This window comes from Bos grunniens, chromosome 1 (genome assembly GCF_055505025.1).
Source record: "Bos grunniens cultivar Pamir isolate PY7600 chromosome 1, Bosgru_T2T1.0, whole genome shotgun sequence".
Lineage (NCBI taxonomy): Eukaryota > Metazoa > Chordata > Mammalia > Artiodactyla > Bovidae > Bos > Bos grunniens.
In genome coordinates this window covers 104,175,562-104,195,322 of record NC_141165.1, presented here as the reverse complement: position 1 = coordinate 104,195,322, position 19,761 = coordinate 104,175,562, and the positions used below count along the sequence as shown (strand labels likewise).

The 19,761-nt window shown below is 40.6% G+C and overlaps 1 protein-coding gene across 6 annotated transcripts in view; it reads right to left on the bottom strand.

The window, feature by feature from the left end:
* MYH15 (myosin heavy chain 15) overlaps nucleotides 1-19,761 on the bottom strand; it is a 125,590-nt gene that overhangs the window by 29,172 nt on the left and 76,657 nt on the right. For all 6 annotated transcript variants that reach the window (XM_086407733.1, XM_086407710.1, XM_086407726.1 and 3 more), the window contains 4 exons: nucleotides 12,109-12,227; nucleotides 6,410-6,606; nucleotides 2,619-2,968; nucleotides 393-517 (listed from right to left, as the gene is read on the bottom strand). In XM_086407733.1, the coding sequence (XP_086263859.1) occupies nucleotides 393-517; nucleotides 2,619-2,968; nucleotides 6,410-6,606; nucleotides 12,109-12,227 (791 nt within the window). The remainder of the gene's footprint in view (nucleotides 1-392; nucleotides 518-2,618; nucleotides 2,969-6,409; nucleotides 6,607-12,108; nucleotides 12,228-19,761) is intronic.

Here is a 19,761-nt window from a genome sequence, read left to right as displayed (position 1 = left end):
CAGAGCTGGGGAGAGGGCTGAGAGTCTGAATTTCTAACAAGCTCCCCAGCGATGCCCAGGCAACTGGTCTCCAGGCCACATTTAGAGCAGCAAGGGCCTAGGTAATGGGGAAAAGTCAGGGAACAAGATACACACGGTTCCTGTTTTCCTTACAGTCAAGAGTCTGCATCACAATTGTTTATCCTGTTCAATGAGCCTCAATCTCCTCATTTGCACAATGAGAACAACAGTCTGCTAGGGATATTACACAAAATAGTGCATACAAAGCACTTGGCATAGTTCCAAGCATGCAGTTAAGCCTTAAGTGTCTTTGTGGTGGTGGTGTTATTAGAATGCAGATCTTCTGCACTGTCACAATGATAAAAGTCTTCTTTGCTCCCCAGAGGTAATACCTCAGCCTCTTCCAATGCCATCTGAACTTCATTCTTTTCTTGTTCAATCTGTTTCTTGACCTTTTCCATTTTACTTAAGTTCTTCTTTCCTTCTCTCACCTGATTTGTCAGATTAGAAATCTCCTCTGGGGAGGAAAGAAAGACAAAATTAGTGAAAGGAACCAGTCTCAGACCCATGCTATCAGGCATAACAGACTGTTCTGGAAGGCCACCTGGGACCCTGGTCATGCCATTCTTGGTAACTTGATGACAAGGCCACTGCTGGCACTATGGGATCTTTGTTTGAATTTGAAAAAATGAATACCTTTTCAATATATTCTTTTAGAATCTGCCAGAAAGCTGTCTACAACTACTGGTGAGAACGGTGCTTCTTAGAATATTTGCATCAAACAACCTGTGCAACTGTACATGCCAATCCACTTGTCAGAGCCACACCAGATACTGCCTGGTGGGGCCCTAGGACACAGACCTGGAGTCATTATTTCAGTGGAAGAGCTTAGCTATGAACACCAATAATGGTGGCTGTTGTGACAGCAGTTGCAACACCAGGATGGGAACTTACAGCGTGTCATTGTCTGCCAGGAGCCAACGCATGAACCCTCTCATGAACACAAGCCTTTGACAGAGCAAGGCATCCAGAAGTGATAAAATCTCCACCACCGGACCCTGTTACTGTCAGTTCTGCTTTTTCATTGAGGAAGCCTCTGGAACCTTAGAGGAGCAGAGCAGGGCCAAGTGCTCTGGGAATTACCCACAGTCCAGAGGCAGTGGAAGGTGTTCAAGAGCCTGCCTGCTTCTCTGGCTCTGAGGATACCTAGCCTAAGACAGGATGGGACAAGAAGTTTTAAGTTACAAAAACAAACCCATTAGATGATAATTCTCATGTGAATAACAGATTCTTGTCTGATATAGCCTGTCCAGAAGACAGGCTCCTAAGAGAAAACTCAAGGCAGTGATTCTCTACTCTGACCACACCTTAGAATTACTTGGAGAGCTTCTGAAACACACTTCTGCCCAAGCTCCACCCCAGACCAAGTGCGGTCTCCATTTGTATTTCTGGGAACTTACTAGAAATACAAATTCTCAGACCCCTTCCTAGACTTACCGGATCAGAAACTCTGAGGGAGGGGCCCGCCCAACTGGGTTTTAACAAGCCCTCTAGGTGCTTCTGACACCATCAAAGTTTTCTAACTGTTCCAGCACCCCTCACGGGCCCAGTGAACTGATCACGGACGGTATAGATCAACAGAGAAAGCAGGTTTTATTTATGTCTCCAAGAGTAATGAACTTATTCCCAGGGCGCCTCAGGATTGTAACACATGTCACTGCTGGTGCTGCTATAAATTGGCAGCCCTCTTTGAAGGGCTGCTGGGCAGTATTTTAAAATTTAAAAATTCATTCCTTTAACCCAGCAATTTCATTTCTAGGACTTTATCCTACTGAAATATTTGTACATGTCCACAAATATATGTACAGGGATGTACAATATAGGATTATTTATAATTGTGGAAAATTGTATCTAAAATGAATAAGGTCTATTGAAATGTGTCAGTTATCCTTATTATAAACACCGTTGCTAATAACAATCACATGGTAGGCTACAGGTACAGGCCTGGTGGCAAAGCCCATAGTTAAGTACGTATGTGGTAGAATCAAGCTGTCTGGGCTCAAATCTCAGATCAGCCACTTAGAAAATGTGAATTTGGCCAAGTTCTTAAACTTAAATGACTCAATCTAGTCTGCATTTTACAGATAGAGAAACTAACTCATAAGATTGTTCTGAGACTTAAATAATGAATATTTGTATAAAGAACAGTGCCTGGCACACAGGCTAGGCTTTTGAAGTATTTGTTAAATGAGAAAATATATTAATAAATTTTTAAAAGGTACAGAATAATCTGCAATTTAAGTTAAAAAAAAATACTTGCCTGCATATGTGCATGGAAAATCTTGGTAAGGCTAGAGATATAAAGAAATTCTTAATACGCTTACTTTACTGCGGGGAACTGGGGCTGAAGGTAGGAATGTAGTCTTATTTTTAGAACTCATTTAATGAAAATAGTATCTGTCGTTAAAAAAAAAAAAAATCCAAAGGAAGTATTACAAATGGCAAAGTTAAGACCCAAGCAGGACTGTGAAGATGCTGAGCCGTCTATGCTGGAGGCGGCGGCCGAGTCCCCGGCGAGCGCAATTCCGGTGCCCGGCTGGCTTCTCAGCACAATGTACCTTTCAGGTGCTTATTCTCCCTCCGCAGGGCCTCCTGGCTCATGGTGCCCTCCTCGTAGCTGTGCCTGAGCTCCAGGAGCTGGATGCTGAGGGCGCGGGCCTCCTTTTTTGAGGCATCCAGCATCGCCTGGGACTCCTCGTGCTTCCGCCTCCAGTCGTCCAGGCTCTTGTCAAAATGCTGCTGCTTCTGGTTGAGTGCGGCAGCTGCAGACCGCGCCTGCCCGAGATCAGACAGGGTGTCCCCGAGCTCAAGCTGCAGTCGGAGCCTGGCCCTCTCCAGGGAGGCGTTTCTGGCATTGGCCACCCCCATGGCTTCCGCAGCCTCCTGCAACCGAAGTGCCAGCTTCTTCCTGAGAACAGGAGGCCCAAAGGGGAATGAAGCCACAACTCTCATCCAATGTGTCCTTATTAAACACAGCGCTGCGGTACAAATAGGGGAGCCCCCAAGGGTGGTTTCACAGTATGAAGGGAAGTACCTTGTGTCTGAAAAAGACCTCCTTGTGCTGTAGAACCCAGACATCTGCTGACCACCACCCTCTGGCTCCTGTGTCCACAGGTCCTTTATGTTCCCCCACCCTTTGGCAACCTGGACTTGAAACTCAGAATCTCTGAATCCCTGTAAGTATCTGCTTTCCCTGAACCTTAAATAAGCAATGCAGACATTATCCAGAACAAGAATAAGAGGAAGATGGTACTGAACGCCCAGCAGTAAGCAACTGTTAAAAGTTTTGGGCATATCTAGTCTCTAAAGTGGAGAAGGCAATGGCACACCACTCCAGTACTTTTGCCTAGAAAACCCCATGGACAGAGGAGCCTGGTAGGCTACAGTCCATGGGGTCACTAAGAGTCTGACACTACTGAGCAACTTCACTTTCACTTTTCACATTTATGCATTGAAGAGGGAAATGGCAACCCACTCCAGTGTTCTTGCCTGGAGAATCCCAGGGACGGGAAGCCTGGTGGGCTGCCGTCTATGGGGTCACACAGAGTCGGACACGACTGAAGCGACTTAGCAGCAGCAGCAGCAGTCTCTAAAGAGTTCCTTGGCTACCTTGCTTGCAAAGAGCCTTCTTCAACTCTCTCCTGCTCACTGTCTCCCCCTCTCATCATGTGACTTTTAAACATGCCCAGATTCTCTCTTCTCTGAATTTCTTCTCCAACTGGGCTCCTCTTCCCCACCGTGTATACCCACATCCATCCCAGCGGTATGCTCACTTATCAGGTCCTGCTGCTGTTAGGGATACTTTAGCCTCTGTCTGTCCTCCCTTCAGCATACTCTGAGATGGAGCAGCTTATTAAAATGCTTCCCTTCCACCACACTTACAATGCAGTGCTCTTATGCTCCCTAATGGATGCAATGTGTTCTCTTGTTCATGTCTCCTGCAGGGACACTGGTAGTTCCATTCTACTCATTCATCACACCTCTTACATGAAAGGTACTGTATGTAGCAAAGCTTTTTCCAATCTACTGTTATTAAACAGAAAATGGTCCTCAGGAATTAATATGTGCCACATAACTAACCCAACAGAGCAATGTGCTCATAAAGCCCCCTTTAGGAATCCTGTCAAAACCAACCTGTGCTCAGTGTCCAGGAAGGACCTGGGCTCCAACAACTACTCTTTGCTCACTGGCTTTCTAGCCATAGTCACTTCATGTCTTTGCTTCATTCTTCTTAACTGTTAAGAGAAGACTCTGATGTACTGCATGGTGACTATTGTTGATAATATTGTATTATATATGTGAGTGTTGCTATGAGAATAGAGCTTTAATTTTCTCACCATAACAACAATAACAAAATGGTAATTCTGTGGGGTAAAGGAGGTATTAACCAACCATACTGTGGTAAAGATTTCACAACATGTGCATATTTCAAATTATTATATTGTACACCTTAACTGTACACCATACACAATGGCGTATGTCAATCATATTTCTATAAAGCTGGATAAAAAATAGGAGATTCTGATGTTCTATCCCACTTAAAACAAGAATCTTGTAAAATAATTGCACATATGTTAACTACTTTAGAAATGCTTAACTGGAACCAGAAAACAGGAATTTTACTTTGGGTGACCAACTGCTGAGGGACTGAGGGGTTGTGCCAGGACACAGGGCTATCAGGGCTCAAATCTGGCAAATCCAGGGCAAACTGGACAACTGATCACCTTCATTTGGCTGATAATGTTTTTCTACATTTACTGCCAACTGCCATTTTGCTCTTTAACTTGCCAACCATAAGCACCTACATGGTTGCCTAGAATATGCAAGAAGATGTGGGAGAAGAAGAAATCAAATCCCTTTCCTCGGGGAAACTCAGAGCTCAGAGGCACTAAATGGGCTCATGGGGGAGCTTGATTCCACTAAACTAACCCAAGCCTGGAAATCTAAGCAGACAGATCTTCAACTTTCCAATTTAAAACAAAAAAATACAATCCTAGATTTTTTTGTAATTCCACCTCCCTGAGGGGATTTAGAGGCAAAGCATAATAGAGACAATGCTTTATTTATTTGTTGTTTAAGTTTAAAGCACAAAAAAAAAAAGTCTTCAGATATAATCACATTTGCCATTTCTCTCTAGTTGTCATCGACTATAAGACCATGATTTGTTAGTTCAAACAAATCTATGTGGTCATAAGTAACCCACATACTTTCTCTCTTTTCTGTCTCTCTCTTAGAAATCTTCAAACAGAATGACTGGTAGATACTTTCACCGGAATTCTTCAATTAGGAAAAAAAAATCTTAACTTTAGAAGCAAATGCCATATTTTGGATATGAGGAGCCATTTCAGTTCAAGGCCCCACTTTTCTGTGGTCCTGAGTTTTTAACACATTCACCATGGGTATTTTTAGTATCTGTCATCACAAAGCCCTTTTTAAGTTATTGTGGCTACAGAGACAGATCTCTTGGTATCCCCCTTTAGGGACAGAATACAGCAGCTGTTCAGCACATGTACAGCAATGTCTTTCAAAGATTTAGGTGAAGAACTGAAAAATAATATATTTGGTTGATACTAAAGAGAAACGTATTGATCTTCCCTGGATTTTTGCTAAGCTACCAAGCCAGGGACATACTATTTTGAGTCAACCTTTAAGGCTGGTTTGACACTGTCTCTCAAAGACACACAGTTCTTTGACCTCTGAGCAAAAAGCTTTAGAACTACATCCTGGGACTAAGTCTTAATTCATGTAGGCCCCAAACTTCTGTAGTTCCCGGAACTTCTAAAGCCTTTGTGTAGTGTTGTCTATGTCCTAACCTTAGAGGTGGCCCAAAGGCGATTTCTTTTCAAAGGAACTTTTGTCCCATAGACAGGATGACAGATCCTAACACATTTCCAGCTGCCCCTGTCCATCTTCACAGACAACTTTGTAGTCTACAAGTTGTAGATCAGAAACATTTTTTGATAACTTTAATGTATGGAGATGTATACAGACATGGACTCCATTATTCTGGTGTTCCAAATGAAACCCAGGATTTTACATGTTAGCCTGTTTTCAGACCATAGCTCAGTCACATCTGTGAAGACTTCTCTTCTATCTCTAGAAAGAAACTCCTTTCCCCCCAGGACTTCTCTCTAATGTTTGTCGCTCTGTATTATAATATTAATTTTTGAACCTCTCTAGAGTATGTGCTTCTTGCCAGTGGTGGCTGTTTCAGCTTTGGTCTTGGGCTTATTCACACAGTTGGTGAGGACTTGCTAAGTGCACATGTGAAGCCTTGAAGACAAAGCCACTATTCTCAGAGTCCTCTGCATAACTAACTCCAGGGTCAGGGTAGCCCTGCCCCACTCACTTGGCATCCTCCAAGTCCTCAGCACGCTGGATGGTGTCATCCTCGTACTTGGTCCTCCACTTCACCATTTCAGCATTGCCTTTGAGCAGGGCCTGCAGCAGCTCAGCCTTGGCCGCTTGCTCTTCCTCGTACTGCTCTCGTAGAAGGTCACAATCACGCTTGGCCGACTTCACGGCCTGGGCTAGGGCACTCTGTGACTGCAGGGGACACACACAGGTGTAAAAAGGCACCACCACCATTAATGATGAAAGCTTCAGAGGTGACATCATCTTTTTTAGATAAGGTTAATAACCACCTGCCACAGATGCAAGCTGAACCCGAACCTAGCTAGTTAATACTAGGGAGAGAATTTGGGACAAGAGAAAGGAGAGGGTATCTAATTGCTGCCATTAAAACAAGGAAGAGAGTTCTATTTAGGGAAATGCCAGCCTGACAATGTGGGCTTCAATAATAGACAGGCCTGGAGTTCTAGAAATAGTGCAGCATGCAAAGGTAGCAAAACACTCACTATCACTTAGGTAGTAAGATTTATATTTAGTAATATACAAGACACTGGTCTTGTTTGGGCTAGAAAGGACCACTGAGTTTAGTCTAGCTTTTTCATTCCATTGATAAAGAAAACAAAATCTTTTATTTTACATGCAAATCTCTAAAATCTTTATTACTTTAAAACAGTGCTATCCAATAGAAGTTTCTGTAGTGATAAAAATATCCTCTCTATATATATTGTCCAATACGGTAACCACTAGTCATGTGGCTGTTAAACATTCAAAATGTGCCCAACTGAATTTCAATTTTATTTAATTCTAATTAATATCAATTTAAATTCAGGTAGCCACCTGTAGCATAGTAGTGGCTTCTGTATTTATTGGACTGTAGAGCTAATAATTATTTGTCACTTAAGGCATGGTTTGATTAACCTAGCAACATCATTCCCAAGAGATAACCTAGTCTAGTGGGAAGAAGCAGGGTCTCTGCCAGTCCTCATGGGTCCTTAATACAAATTAGGAAGAAACCTCTTCCCAGATGCAGCTCTGAAAGCACAAGGCTTGGTTAATGGCAGCCTCAGGCAGACACTGAAGGGCTTTGAATGAGGAGGAGTAATATTTAGTTCCTTGGTGGCTCAGACAGTAAGAATCTGCCTATGATGTGGGAGAGCCAGGTTCAATCCCTGGGTCAGGAAGAGTCCCTGGAGAAGGGAATGGCAACCCACCATAGTGTTTTTGTCTGGGAAATCCCATGGACAAAGAAGCCTGGCAGGCTATAGTCCTTGAGGTCATAAACAGTCAGACATGACTAAGCAACTAACACTGGGAAGGACAGAGGGATTAGAATCTGGGAAACTTGGCTTCAAATTGTGGTCCTTCCTCTCATTTAATATATATTTAGTGAACACCTGTTCTAAACAACAGTGTTAACCAAAGTAAATAAAATGGAGACAAAGCCTTTGTCCAAAGAACCTAAATGGAGGAGGATATATGAAACAAGTATGTACAAAAATTAATAAATAAGATTGCTGAGAGCACTGAGATCATAAAACAGACTGATAAGAGGACACATGTTTGGCATTTTCTCATCATGCCCCAAAGGCCTCCAAGAAGGGCCTTCAAACAGTGGGAATAGTCCTAATGATGGCAGCTTACTTAAGAGGCAGTGAGGCAGCCACGGTGATTCAGTTCAGTTCAGTTCAGTCACTCAGTCGTATCCGACTCTGCGACCCCATGAATCGCAGCACGCCAGGCCTCCCTGTCCATCACCAATTCCCGGAGTTCACCCAGACTCACATCCATCGAGTCAGTGATGCCATCCAGCCATCTCATCCTCTGTCGTCCCCTTCTCCTCTTGCCCCCAATCCCTCCCAGCATCAGACTCTTTTCCAATGAGTCAACTCTTCGCATGAGGTGCCCAAAGTACTGGAGTTTCAGCTTTAGCATCATTCCTTCCAAAGAAATCCCAGGGCTGATCTCCTTCAGAATGGACTGGTTGGATCTCCTTGTAGTCCAAGGGACTCTCAAGAGTCTTCTCCAACACCACAGTTCAAAGGCATCAATTCTTTGGCGCTCAGCCTTCTTCACAGTCCAACTCTCACATCCATATATGACCACAGGAAAAACCATAGCCTTGACTAGACGGACCTTTGTTGGCAAAGTAATGTCTCTGCTTTTGAATATGCTATCTAGCTTGGTCATAACTTTCCTTCCAAGGAGTAAGCGTCTTTTAACTTCATGGCTGCAGTCACCATCTGCAGTGATTTTGGAGCCCCAAAAATAAAGTCTGACACTGTTTCCACTGTTTCCCCATCTATTTCCCATGAAGTGATGGGACCGGATGCCATGATCTTCATTTTCTGAATGTTGAGCTTTAAGACAACTTTTTCACTCTCCTCTTTCACTTTCATCAAGAGGCTTTTTAGTTCCTCTTCACTTTCTACCATAAGGGTGGTGTCATCTGCACATCTGAGGTTATTGATATTTCTCCCAGCAATCTTGATACCAGCTTGTGTTTCTTCCAGTCCAGTGTTTCTCATGACGTACTCTGCATAAAAGGTAAATAAGCAGGGTGACAATATACAGCCTTGATGTACTGCTTTTCCTATTTGGAACCAGTCTGTTGTTCCATGTCCGGTTCTAACTGTTGCTTCCTGACCTGCATACAAATTTCTCAAGAGGCAGATCAGGTGGTCTGGTATTTCCATCTCTTTCAGAATTTTCCACAGTTTATTGTGATCCACACAGTCAAAGGCTTTGGCATAGTCAATAAAGCAGAAATAAATGCTTTTCTGGAACTCTCTTGCTTTTTCCATGATCCAGCGGATGTTGGCAATTTGATTTCTGGTTCCTCTGCCTTTTCTAAAACCAGCTTGAACATCAGGAAGTTCACGGTTCACATATTGCTGAAGCCTAGCTTGGAGAATTTTGAGCATTACTTTACTAGCGTGTGAGATGAGTGCAATTGTGCAGTAGTTTGAGCATTCTTTGGCATTGCCTTTCTTTGGGATTGGAATGAAAACTGACCTTTTCTAGTCCTGTGGCCACTGCTGAGTTTTCCAAACTTGCTGGCATATTGAGTGCAGCACTTTCACAGCATCATCTTTCAGGATTTGAAATAGCTCAACTGGAATTCCATCACCTCCACTAGCTTTGTTCGTAGTGATGCTTTCTAAGGCGCACTTGACTTCACATTCCAGGATGTCTGGCTCTAGATGAGTGATCACACCATCGTAATTATCTGGGTCGTGAAGATCTTTTTTGTACAGTTCTTCTGTGTATTCTTGCCATCTCTTCTTAATATCTTCTGCTTCTGTTAGGTCCATACCATTTCTGTCCTTTATCGAGCTCATCTTTGCATGAAATGTTCCCTTGGTATCTCTAATTTTCTTGAAGAGATCTCTAGTCTTTCCCATTCTGTTGTTTTCCTCTATTTCTTTGCATTGATCGCTGAAGAAGGCTCTCTTATCTCTTCTTGCTATTCTTTGGAACTCTGCATTCAGATGCCTATATCTTTCCTTTTCTCCTTTGCTTTTCACTTCTCTTCTTTCAAAGCTATTTGTAAGGCCTCCCCAGACAGCCATTTTGCCTTTTTGCATTTCTTTTCCACAGGGATGGTCTTGATCCCTGTCTCCTGTACAATGTCACGAACCTCCGTCCATAGTTCATCAGGCACTCTGTCTATCAGATCTAGTCCCTTAAATCTATTTCTCACTTCCACTGTATAATCATAAGGGATTTGATTTAGGTCATACCTGAATGGTCTAGTGGTTTTCCCCACTTTCTTCAATTTAAGTCTGAATTTGGCAATAAGGAGTTCATGATCTGAGCCACAGTCAGCTCCCAGTCTTGTTTTTGCTGACTGCATAGAGCTTCTCCATCTTTGGCTGCAAAGAATATAATCAATCTGATTTTGGTGTTGACCATCTGGTGATGTCCATGTATAGAGTCTTCTCTTGTGTTGTTGGAAGAGGGTGTTTGTTATGATCAGTGCATTTTCTTGGCAAAACTCTATTAGTCTTTGCCCTGCTTCATTCCGTATTCCAAGGCCAAATTTGCCTGTTACTCCAGGTGTTTCTTGACTTCCTACTTTTGCATTCTAGTCCCCTATAATGAAAAGGACATCTTTTTTGGGTGTTAGTTCTAAAAGGTCTTATAGGTCTTCATAGAACCGTTCAACTTCAGCTTCTTCAGCGTTACTGGTTGGGGCATAGACTTGGATTACTGTGATATTGAATGGTTTGCCTTGGAAAAGAACAGAGATCATTCTGTCGTTTTTGAGATTGCATCCAAGTACTGCATTTTGGACTCTTTTGTTGACCATGATGGCTACTCCATTTCTTCTGAGGGATTCCTGCCTGCAGTAGTAGATATAATGATAATCTGAGTTAAATTCACCCATTCCAGTCCATTTTAGTTCGCTGATTTCTAGAATGTCAACATTCACTCTTGCCATCTCCTGTTTGACCACTTCCAATTTGCCTTGATTCATGGCCCTGACATGCCAGGTTCCTATGCAATATTGCTCTTTACAGCATCAGATCTTGCTTCTGTCACCAGTCACATCCACAGCTGGGTATTGTTCTGCTTTGGCTCCATCCCTTCATTCTTTCTGGAGTTATTTCTCCACTGATCTCCAGGAGAAGTGAGTAAATGCAAGACGCAGCTATAGAAGGTAGGGTCACAGAAGGAGAATTGGACTCAGAAAGCGGCCTGATATGCCAGTTGGAAGCCTGGCATACCAGAGAAGTCAGCCAGAGAGATCTTCTAAACTATAAATCTAGTCATTTCAGAACCTGCTAAACTTCCTACAGTCTACTGCTAGCTACATGATCTTGGATGAGTTATTTGTCTTCTCAGAGCCTTGGTTACTTCATGTAAAAAAAAGAAAATAATTCTACCAGTTTCATATGACTTAACATCTGAAGGTTTAGATGACATCAAAGAAGCATCCAGCATGATGTCTGAAGCATGAATCATGGTAGTAATTTTTAAATGTACGTATAATATAGAAAATGAGGAGAATGTGGCGGATAAAAGAAAACATTTAAAAAGAGAAGTCTGCAGAGTCAATGGCTTTTACCCTTGGAGTAGATGCCTTTTCAGTGAGATTATATACAAGTGAAGTCCTTTGGGGTCTTAGAAGATGCCTTGAATATGAAATAAGAATAGACTTGAATACCAGGGCTCAAAGAATCCATCTCTCACTTTAGTCACTATGTTTTAACATTAAAGAATCACATCTACCGAGGTCACCTACTAGCAACATTATATATTCTCTTGGAAAGAAATAACTAATATCTATAATTCACTTGACAATTTAAAAGTAATATTGAATGAATCCAGTCCCATTCATTTTATCCTGATCTTTTAATTAATTCCACTTCTTTGTGCAATTCAGAATCAAAAATCCATAAAGAACTTTGCTGATGCTCTGTTCAAGTAATAATGCAAAACGGAAACACATAGTTTCCTTGCTCTAAATCTGACAAACTAGAAAAGCAATTTAAATTACCGAGGATGATCCTTCAGTGATCAGAGTCCTTCTCAGCATATCCAAGATCCAACAGGTCTTTTTTTCCTTAACTGCTAGAGCACTTACCCCTCTTCTTTTATATAAGAAGATATTCAAGCCAACCTAGCAAGCACTATTTAAAAAAAAAAAAAAAAACATGCCGTGAAATGCCTGGTGAGAAATAATAGATGCCTTACTTTGGTTTCTTCTGCCAGTTGCCCTTTCAGGTCTTGAATCTGCAGAGTGAAGATACTCTTTTCCCTGGAAAGTTGGTTTATCAGAGCTTCCATTTCTTCCAGCCTTTTCCGTAACTCACCTACAAAAAGATTTCACAAAGTAAGTTAATCGTGGTCTTCTTTCTCACCTACTGCCTTTCCCACTTAATTTTCTGAGTTTAAAAGCAACTAATATGATCCATATATTTTTTATATTTATAAAGAGTACAAGAGTCCAGTTACCAACAAATCATGACAATGATCCTTTCCAGAACTCACAAGAGAGTCCTAAAAAAGAACTAATTTTTGGTAGTAAGCATGACTATTTAACACAATATTCAGTTGGCCAGAAAGCTTGTCTGGGTTTTTCTGTAAGATGTTATAGAAAAATTTGAATGAACTTTTTGAACAACCCAATATTCAGTTCAGCTCAGTTCAGTCACTCAGTCGTGTCTGACTCTTTGCGACCCCATGAACCTCAGCACGCCCGGCCTCCCTGTCCATCACCAATTCCCGGAGTCCACCCAAACCAACGTCCATCGAGTCAGTGATGCCATCCAACCATCTCATCCTCTGTCATCCCCTTCTCCTCCTGCCCTCAATCTTTCCCAGCATCAGGGTTGTTTCAAATGAGTCAGCTCTTCACATCAGGCGGCCAAAGTATTGGAATTTCAGCTTCAACGTCACTCCTACCAATGAACACCCAGGACTGATCTCCTTTAGGATGGACTGGTTGGATCTCCTTGCAGTCCAAGGGACTCTCAAGAGTCTTCTCCAATACCACAGTTCAAAAGCATCAATTCTTTGGTGCTCAGCCTTCTTCACAGTCCAACTCTCACATCCATACATGACCACTGGAAAAACCATAGCCTTGACTGGATGCACCTTTGTTGGGAAAGTAATGTCTCTGCTTTTTAATATGCTGTCTAGGTTGGTCACAACTTTGCTTCCAAGGAGTAAGCATCTTTTAATTTCATGGCTGCAATCACCATCTGCAGTGATTTTGGAGCCCAGAAAAATAGTCAGCCACTATTTCCACTGTTTCCCCATCTATTTGCCATGAAGTGATGGGACTGGATGCCATGCTCTTCATTTTCTGAATGTTGAGCTTTAAGACAACTTTTTCACTCTCCTCTTTCACTTTCATCAAGAGGCTCTTTAGCTCCTCTTCATTTTCTGCCATAAGGGTGGTGTCATCTGCATATCTGAGGTTATTGATATTTCTCCTGGCAATCTTGATTCCAGCTTGTGCTTCTTCCAGCCCAGTGTTTCTCATGATGTACTCTGCATAGAAGTTAAATAAGCAGGGTGACAATATACACCCCTGACGTACTCCTTTTCCTATTTGGAACCAGTCTATTGTTCCATGTCCAGTTCTAATTCTTGCTTCCTGACATGCATATAGGTTTCTCAGGAGGCAGGTCAGGTGGTCTGGTATTCCCATCTCTTGAAGAATTTTCCACAGTTTATTGTGATCCACACAGTCAAAGGCTTTGGCATAGTCAATAAAGCAGAAATAGATGTTTTTTATGGGATTCTCTTGCTTTTTTGATGATCCAGTGGATGTTGGCAATTTGATCTCTGGTTCCTCTGCCTTTTCTGAAACCAGCTTGAACATCAGGAAGTTCACGGTTCACGTATTACTGAAGCCTGGCTTGGAAAATTTTAAGCATTGCTTTACTAGCGTGTGAGATGATTAGCTATCACTGAGAATCTTCCACAGAGTAAGTATTTTATGTATATTATCCAGTTTAATTCTCATAACTATTTGATAATGTAGGTATTATATTAGCCATTTTTCAGAAGGGAAAACACAGCCGCTTACTTAAATGTGATTGAGATACAAATCTGCACAGCTAGTAACCAATGGACATAGAGTCAAATTAAGCTTTTAATCCTGAAGAACACGTTCTTTCTTCTGTGGCATGCCCTCTTGTTTATTATGTGTGAGTCTACAAATTTCTGGCCATATAATTTTTAGATAATTACAACTTCTTTGCCTCATTTGTAAATTGAGGATAACAATAAAAGATTGTTAGTGAAAATTAATTGAGTGTGAATGTACTTTGTAGACTGAATTGCTAAATAAAGACTAGAAATTTTCATTAAAGTGTAGAGAATGTGATCAAGAAATGGGTAGATTTTATTTCACTCTAGTCTACCTTCCCAGCTTAGCTTATTTCATTCATAATAGGTGAGAAATGACTTGGTTATTAGAAATGGCACTAAAGCAGAGCCAATCCTCAACAAAAAGCATTAATTCTATTACATAATTAGTCCAACAATAAAAACTCCAAATATTTATGACTCCCACTCCTCTTGATATGAAGAAGTTCTAAAATTCTCAGCATTATCAGAAAGCATCTTTTTGGGTTAAAACTGCAATTACCAAACTTTTTAGTCTTAGGAACACTTTATACACTTAAAAATCATTGAGGACCCCACAGAGGTATTGTGCATATGAGTTTTATATTAACAGTGTATTTGAAAATAAAAGAGAAATTTAAGATACATATTTACTCATTTTAAAAGATAAAAATCTTAAAGACATGTTAACAGAAGTGATAGTTTTTAGAGGCAAAGCTATATATTCCAAAACAAACAAAAAATTAGTGAGAAAAATCAGCTTATTTTACATTTTAAAAAACTCTCTGGCTTAATAAAAGTCAGTTGGTTGAGGAATCCAACTGTTCTGGTTGAAGCATGTGAAGAAATCCAGCCTCTCACACATAAGTAGCTAGAAAAGGGAGATGTATTTTTATAGTTTTTTCAGATAATTGTGATGATTGTTTGATGCTATACCAAAACTCAACAAATAGAAGTTTCCTAAGGGTTAATGGTATAAACCAAACAAATGAAATTTTTTATTCTGTTCCATTAAAATTCATGGATCGGTCTTAAATTTTGAATGGATCTTTTACCCATATATCATTTTGCAGCACCAAGTAGTGGTGATTTGAAAAATATATGTTTACTCAATTATGCAGATTTTTCAAATGTTAACACATTTCATCACACAATATAAAATAAAATCATACTTGTTAACATCACCACTTATCTCATAAAAAAAGCCTTTAAGGTTCAGATCAAGATGGAGGAGAGGAAAATCCTGAGCTCACCTCCTCCCACAGATACACCAAACTACAACTAAATATAGAACAACTATCTCTGAGAATGACCTAAAGACTAACAGAACAGATTTTCTATAACTAAGCATATAAAGAAAAGGCCATATGGGGAAGGGGAAGAGGGCAGAGACATTGTCTAGTGAGAACATGCACCCCCACTAAGGCCACTAATAAGTGAGAGGGATATCCCAACTGTTGAGGTCCCCACTAGGGAGTGAGGGGTCCAAGCCCCCATCAGGCTCCCCAGCCCAATGTACTTGCACGGGGAAGACAAACTTCCATAATTTCTGGCTGTGAAAAGCAGCAGGGCTTAGGGTGGGGAAAGCCAAAAGGCAGTGGGAAACTGAAACACTGCTCACGTACAAACTCCCTCCAGGTCTCAGTGCAGAGGCAATAGCTTGAGAAACACCTGAGTCATAAAGGAGGAGATGGCCAATATTGACTACTATTAGGATGTACGCTAGAGGGCAGGGATCTGGCAGAACTTTCTCCAGTGGCAGAAGCACTTGTGGTCACATTTTTATTCATTTATTTATTAACTCTTCTGCCACCTAGCTGGCCCAGAGCTGGTGGGCACCATTTCTGTTACTTTCAATCAACCTGGCTAACAGGGTATACTTCCACCCCAACATTCCCCTGAGGATCAGCATGCCCCTCAAAAGCCACTCCATGACTGCCCCACCAAACAGGTGGCATGAGCTGCACCGATGCCCTTCCAAAGTGGCTCTTACACCAAATGACCTGGTGGGACATCTTGGCCAGCATCAGCACTCCTTTCAAAGGAGCTCCCACTTGGGAGTTAGCTCCATCCACAGCACACCTACAGCAGTCACAACCAAGCGATGCAGCCAGCCAGGCATGGTACCAGCTCCCCCAACTAGTGTGCCCACAGCAATTGTGGCCCAACCACATAAGAGAATGAACACAGCCCAAAGAGGGAAAACCTCAGTAACAAGAGGCTCTGGTGACCATGGGAATTGTGCCACGGAGCCCCACAGAAACCTTCCACATAAGGTCACTCTTTCAAGACTGGGATATGGAGCTGATCTATCTAATACATAGAAGCAAACCATAGAGTTAGGCAAAGTGAGGAGAAAAAGGAATACTTTCTAAATGAAAGAACGAGACAAAACTCCAGAAAAAGAACTAAATAAAATGGAGCTAAGCAATATATAAGAATATAATTCAAAGTAATCCTCATAAAGATGCTTACTAAACTCAGGAGAAGACTGAATGAACTCAGCCTGAGAACTTCAACAAAAATATAAAAAAGAACCAATCAGAATGAAAGATTACAATAACTGATATGAGAGTACACACTAAGAGAATCAACAACAGATTAAAAGATGCAGAACAGATCTGCAGTCTGGAAGATGAGGAATCGGAAATCATCCAATGAGAACAGGAAAAAAGAAATAAGAATTTTTAACAGAGATTAGTTTAAGGGACCTCTGGGACATCGGGCACACTACCACTTGCATTAGAGAGGCCCCAGAAGGAGAAGAGAGAGACAGAGGACACATAGAGGTAAAATATCTCAACATCATAAATATCATCTATGACAAAACTACAGCTAACCTGATACTCAATGGTCAGACCTCTCAAAGATCAGAATCAAGACAAGGAGGTCTGTTTTTACCACTTTTAGTCAACACAGTACTAGAAGTCCTAGCCACAGCAATTACAAATAAAAAGGGGTTTAAAGACATTTAAATAGGAAAGGGAGAAAAAAACTCACTATTTGCAGATGATATGATATATACATAGAAAACCCTAAAGCCTCCATCAAAAAACTATCAGATCTAATAAATGAATTCAATAAAGTTATAAGATGCAAAATCCATATACAGAATCAGATACATTTCTGTACACTAATAACAAACTATCAGGAAGAGAAATGAAGAAAACAATTTCATTTACAATTACATCAAAAGTATAAAATACCTAGGATTAAATGTAACCAAGAGGTTAAAAGACCTGTTCTTGGAAAACTATAAGAAATTGAGTAAAGAAATTAAAGATACAAGTAAATGGAAAGATACTCTATGTTCATAGACTGGAAGAATTAATATCATTAAAAAATATTACTACTGAAAGCAATCTACAGATTCAATGTAACCCTTATCAAAAATTTTGTCAAAACTAGAACAGATAACCCTAAAATTTGTATAGAACCACAGAAGTCCCAGAAAAGCCAAAGCGATCATGAGAAAGAAGAACAAAGCTGGAGGTATCACACAACCTGATTTCAAGCTATACTACAAAGTTATAGCAATGAAAACTATGATATTGGCATAAAAAATAGACACATAGATCAATGGAATGGAATACTACTCAGTCATGAAAAAATGAAATTATGTCATTAGCATTAACGTGGATGGACCTAGAAGGTATAATGTTAAATAAAATAAATCAGACACGGAAACACAAAGACAAATAACATATTATTTCACTTATATGTGGAATCTAAAAAAAAAATGAACAAACAAAACAATATAGAAACAGACTCACAGACACAGAGAACAAACTGGTAGCTGCCAGAGGGGAAGGGGATGGAGGAGTTAAGTGAAATAGGTTAAGGGGATTAGAGGTATGAACTTCTTATTTTAGTTATAAAATATGGGGCTATGATGTACAACATAAGGGTTATAGTCAATGGTATTGAAATAATTTTGTATGGTAACAGATAGTTATTAGGCTTATTGTGTTGATCAATTTGTAATACAGAGAAATGCTGAATCACTGTATTATATACCTGAAACTAATACTATACACAATAAAAAAAAGAGGGGGGGGGAGTCTTCAAGAATTGAGAGCCATCAAGCTCATGAAAAAAATCTAATTTTTACCTAAAAGCTCCACTTTTATTATTGGCAACAAATATTGTCAGTTGTTTCCCTTGGAGTGACAGGCTCATTTTGTTCATTTTTGAAAAAAATATCTGCCAGATATCTAAGTCTGAATAAGCATAGTTTGTCAAATATTCTTTCAAGTAAATACGATTCTTCCTGAAAAATTGCTAGTTTAGCTCAGAACTTAAACAATCACACATCCTACTTTAGTATGAAACAGAGGTGCTTTATGCACACTTTCTGTTTTGTTACACAGAATATTAAAAAGATATATACTTGGGGTTGAGATATAATTAATTTTTACTGTTTCATTAAGGACATTCTTAAGTAAAACGGACTCTTTTTTAAACTTTTGAGTATATACCAGCAAATACAATGATTATTACTACAGCATGGTGCTACTGCCTTGGTTTGTGCTAAGGCTCCAGCAGTTTTAATCATCATTGCTTTCGCACCATCTATAATAGCAGCAAAAGGACTGAAAGAGCAAAGAGCATCTTAGTATTGAATGAAAGAGCTCTAACCTCTCACTTAGTTCCCCTGAAAGAGCCTTGATGATTGCTGGGGTTCCATGGACCAAACTTTGAGAAACTCTAGGTCACACATCATATTTAAAAGTATTCTGAGGAAATGCCAATCCATTAAGGGGTTGAGACTAACATAACACATATGTTACAGAACTGGGATCCACTTAACATGGCTTAACTGATCACATTTACTATTGGTCTCCTTTGAAAGCAGACTGTAATCAGTGGACAGGACAGGGCATGAGAAAGAAACTTTGGAAATAGTAGCAAAAAAGAAAAAAAGCATCAAAAATCTGGATCATCGTCCTAGTGAGAGGAGGGGAGTTTGGATAGGTATATACTTAAAATTTAATCCGTACAAGAGCCAAAAGGTAAAGCCGAGAATAAAGGAGGACATAAAATGCCCTGCATCCTAAGCAGAATTATCATCTCAGATCCAGTTTCATTTCACTCACCCACCAATTTCCTCATCAAAAAAGTGAATAGAAAATTAATACCAATAAGTAGAGGGAGGTAGGTAATGCCTATCAAACAAATTGTACACAGCACTTCCTTCAGCACAGACATACAGTCATTTTCCAGCCTAGCCTCCAGACTGCATGGTCCCCACACAGACTATATCCTAAATGGCACCAAAGATCAAATTGGGGGTTTTGTATTGAGGCCAAGTGTCACACACCCTGTCATCAGCATGAGAAGAGTCCTGCTTAGTGTCCCTGCTAGAATTTAAAACACTTCCCTCTTTTAGAGTTCCAAATCTATAGTTTGGATGGCATCATCAACTCAATGGGCATGAGTTTGAGCAAACTCCAGGAGATAGTGAAGGACAGGGAAGCCTGGCATGCTGCAGTCCATGGGGTCGCAAAGAGTCTGACATTATTGAGCAACTGAACAACAACAACCAGATTTAGCATCTAGAAACAGAGGTGTCCACAGGCAGAATGATAAATGGCCTTCATTTGGAAGGATAAATGGCCTCCACTGTCTTTTTAAAGTGAGTGCCTCTGGGTATCAAGAACACATTGTTTATTTTCATTGGCCTAGGAAGTCTGTCTCTGGGAATATATTACTAAAAATTATTCTAATTACAAACAGCTAGCCACATGCTGTTCATAGCAGACAAGCAAG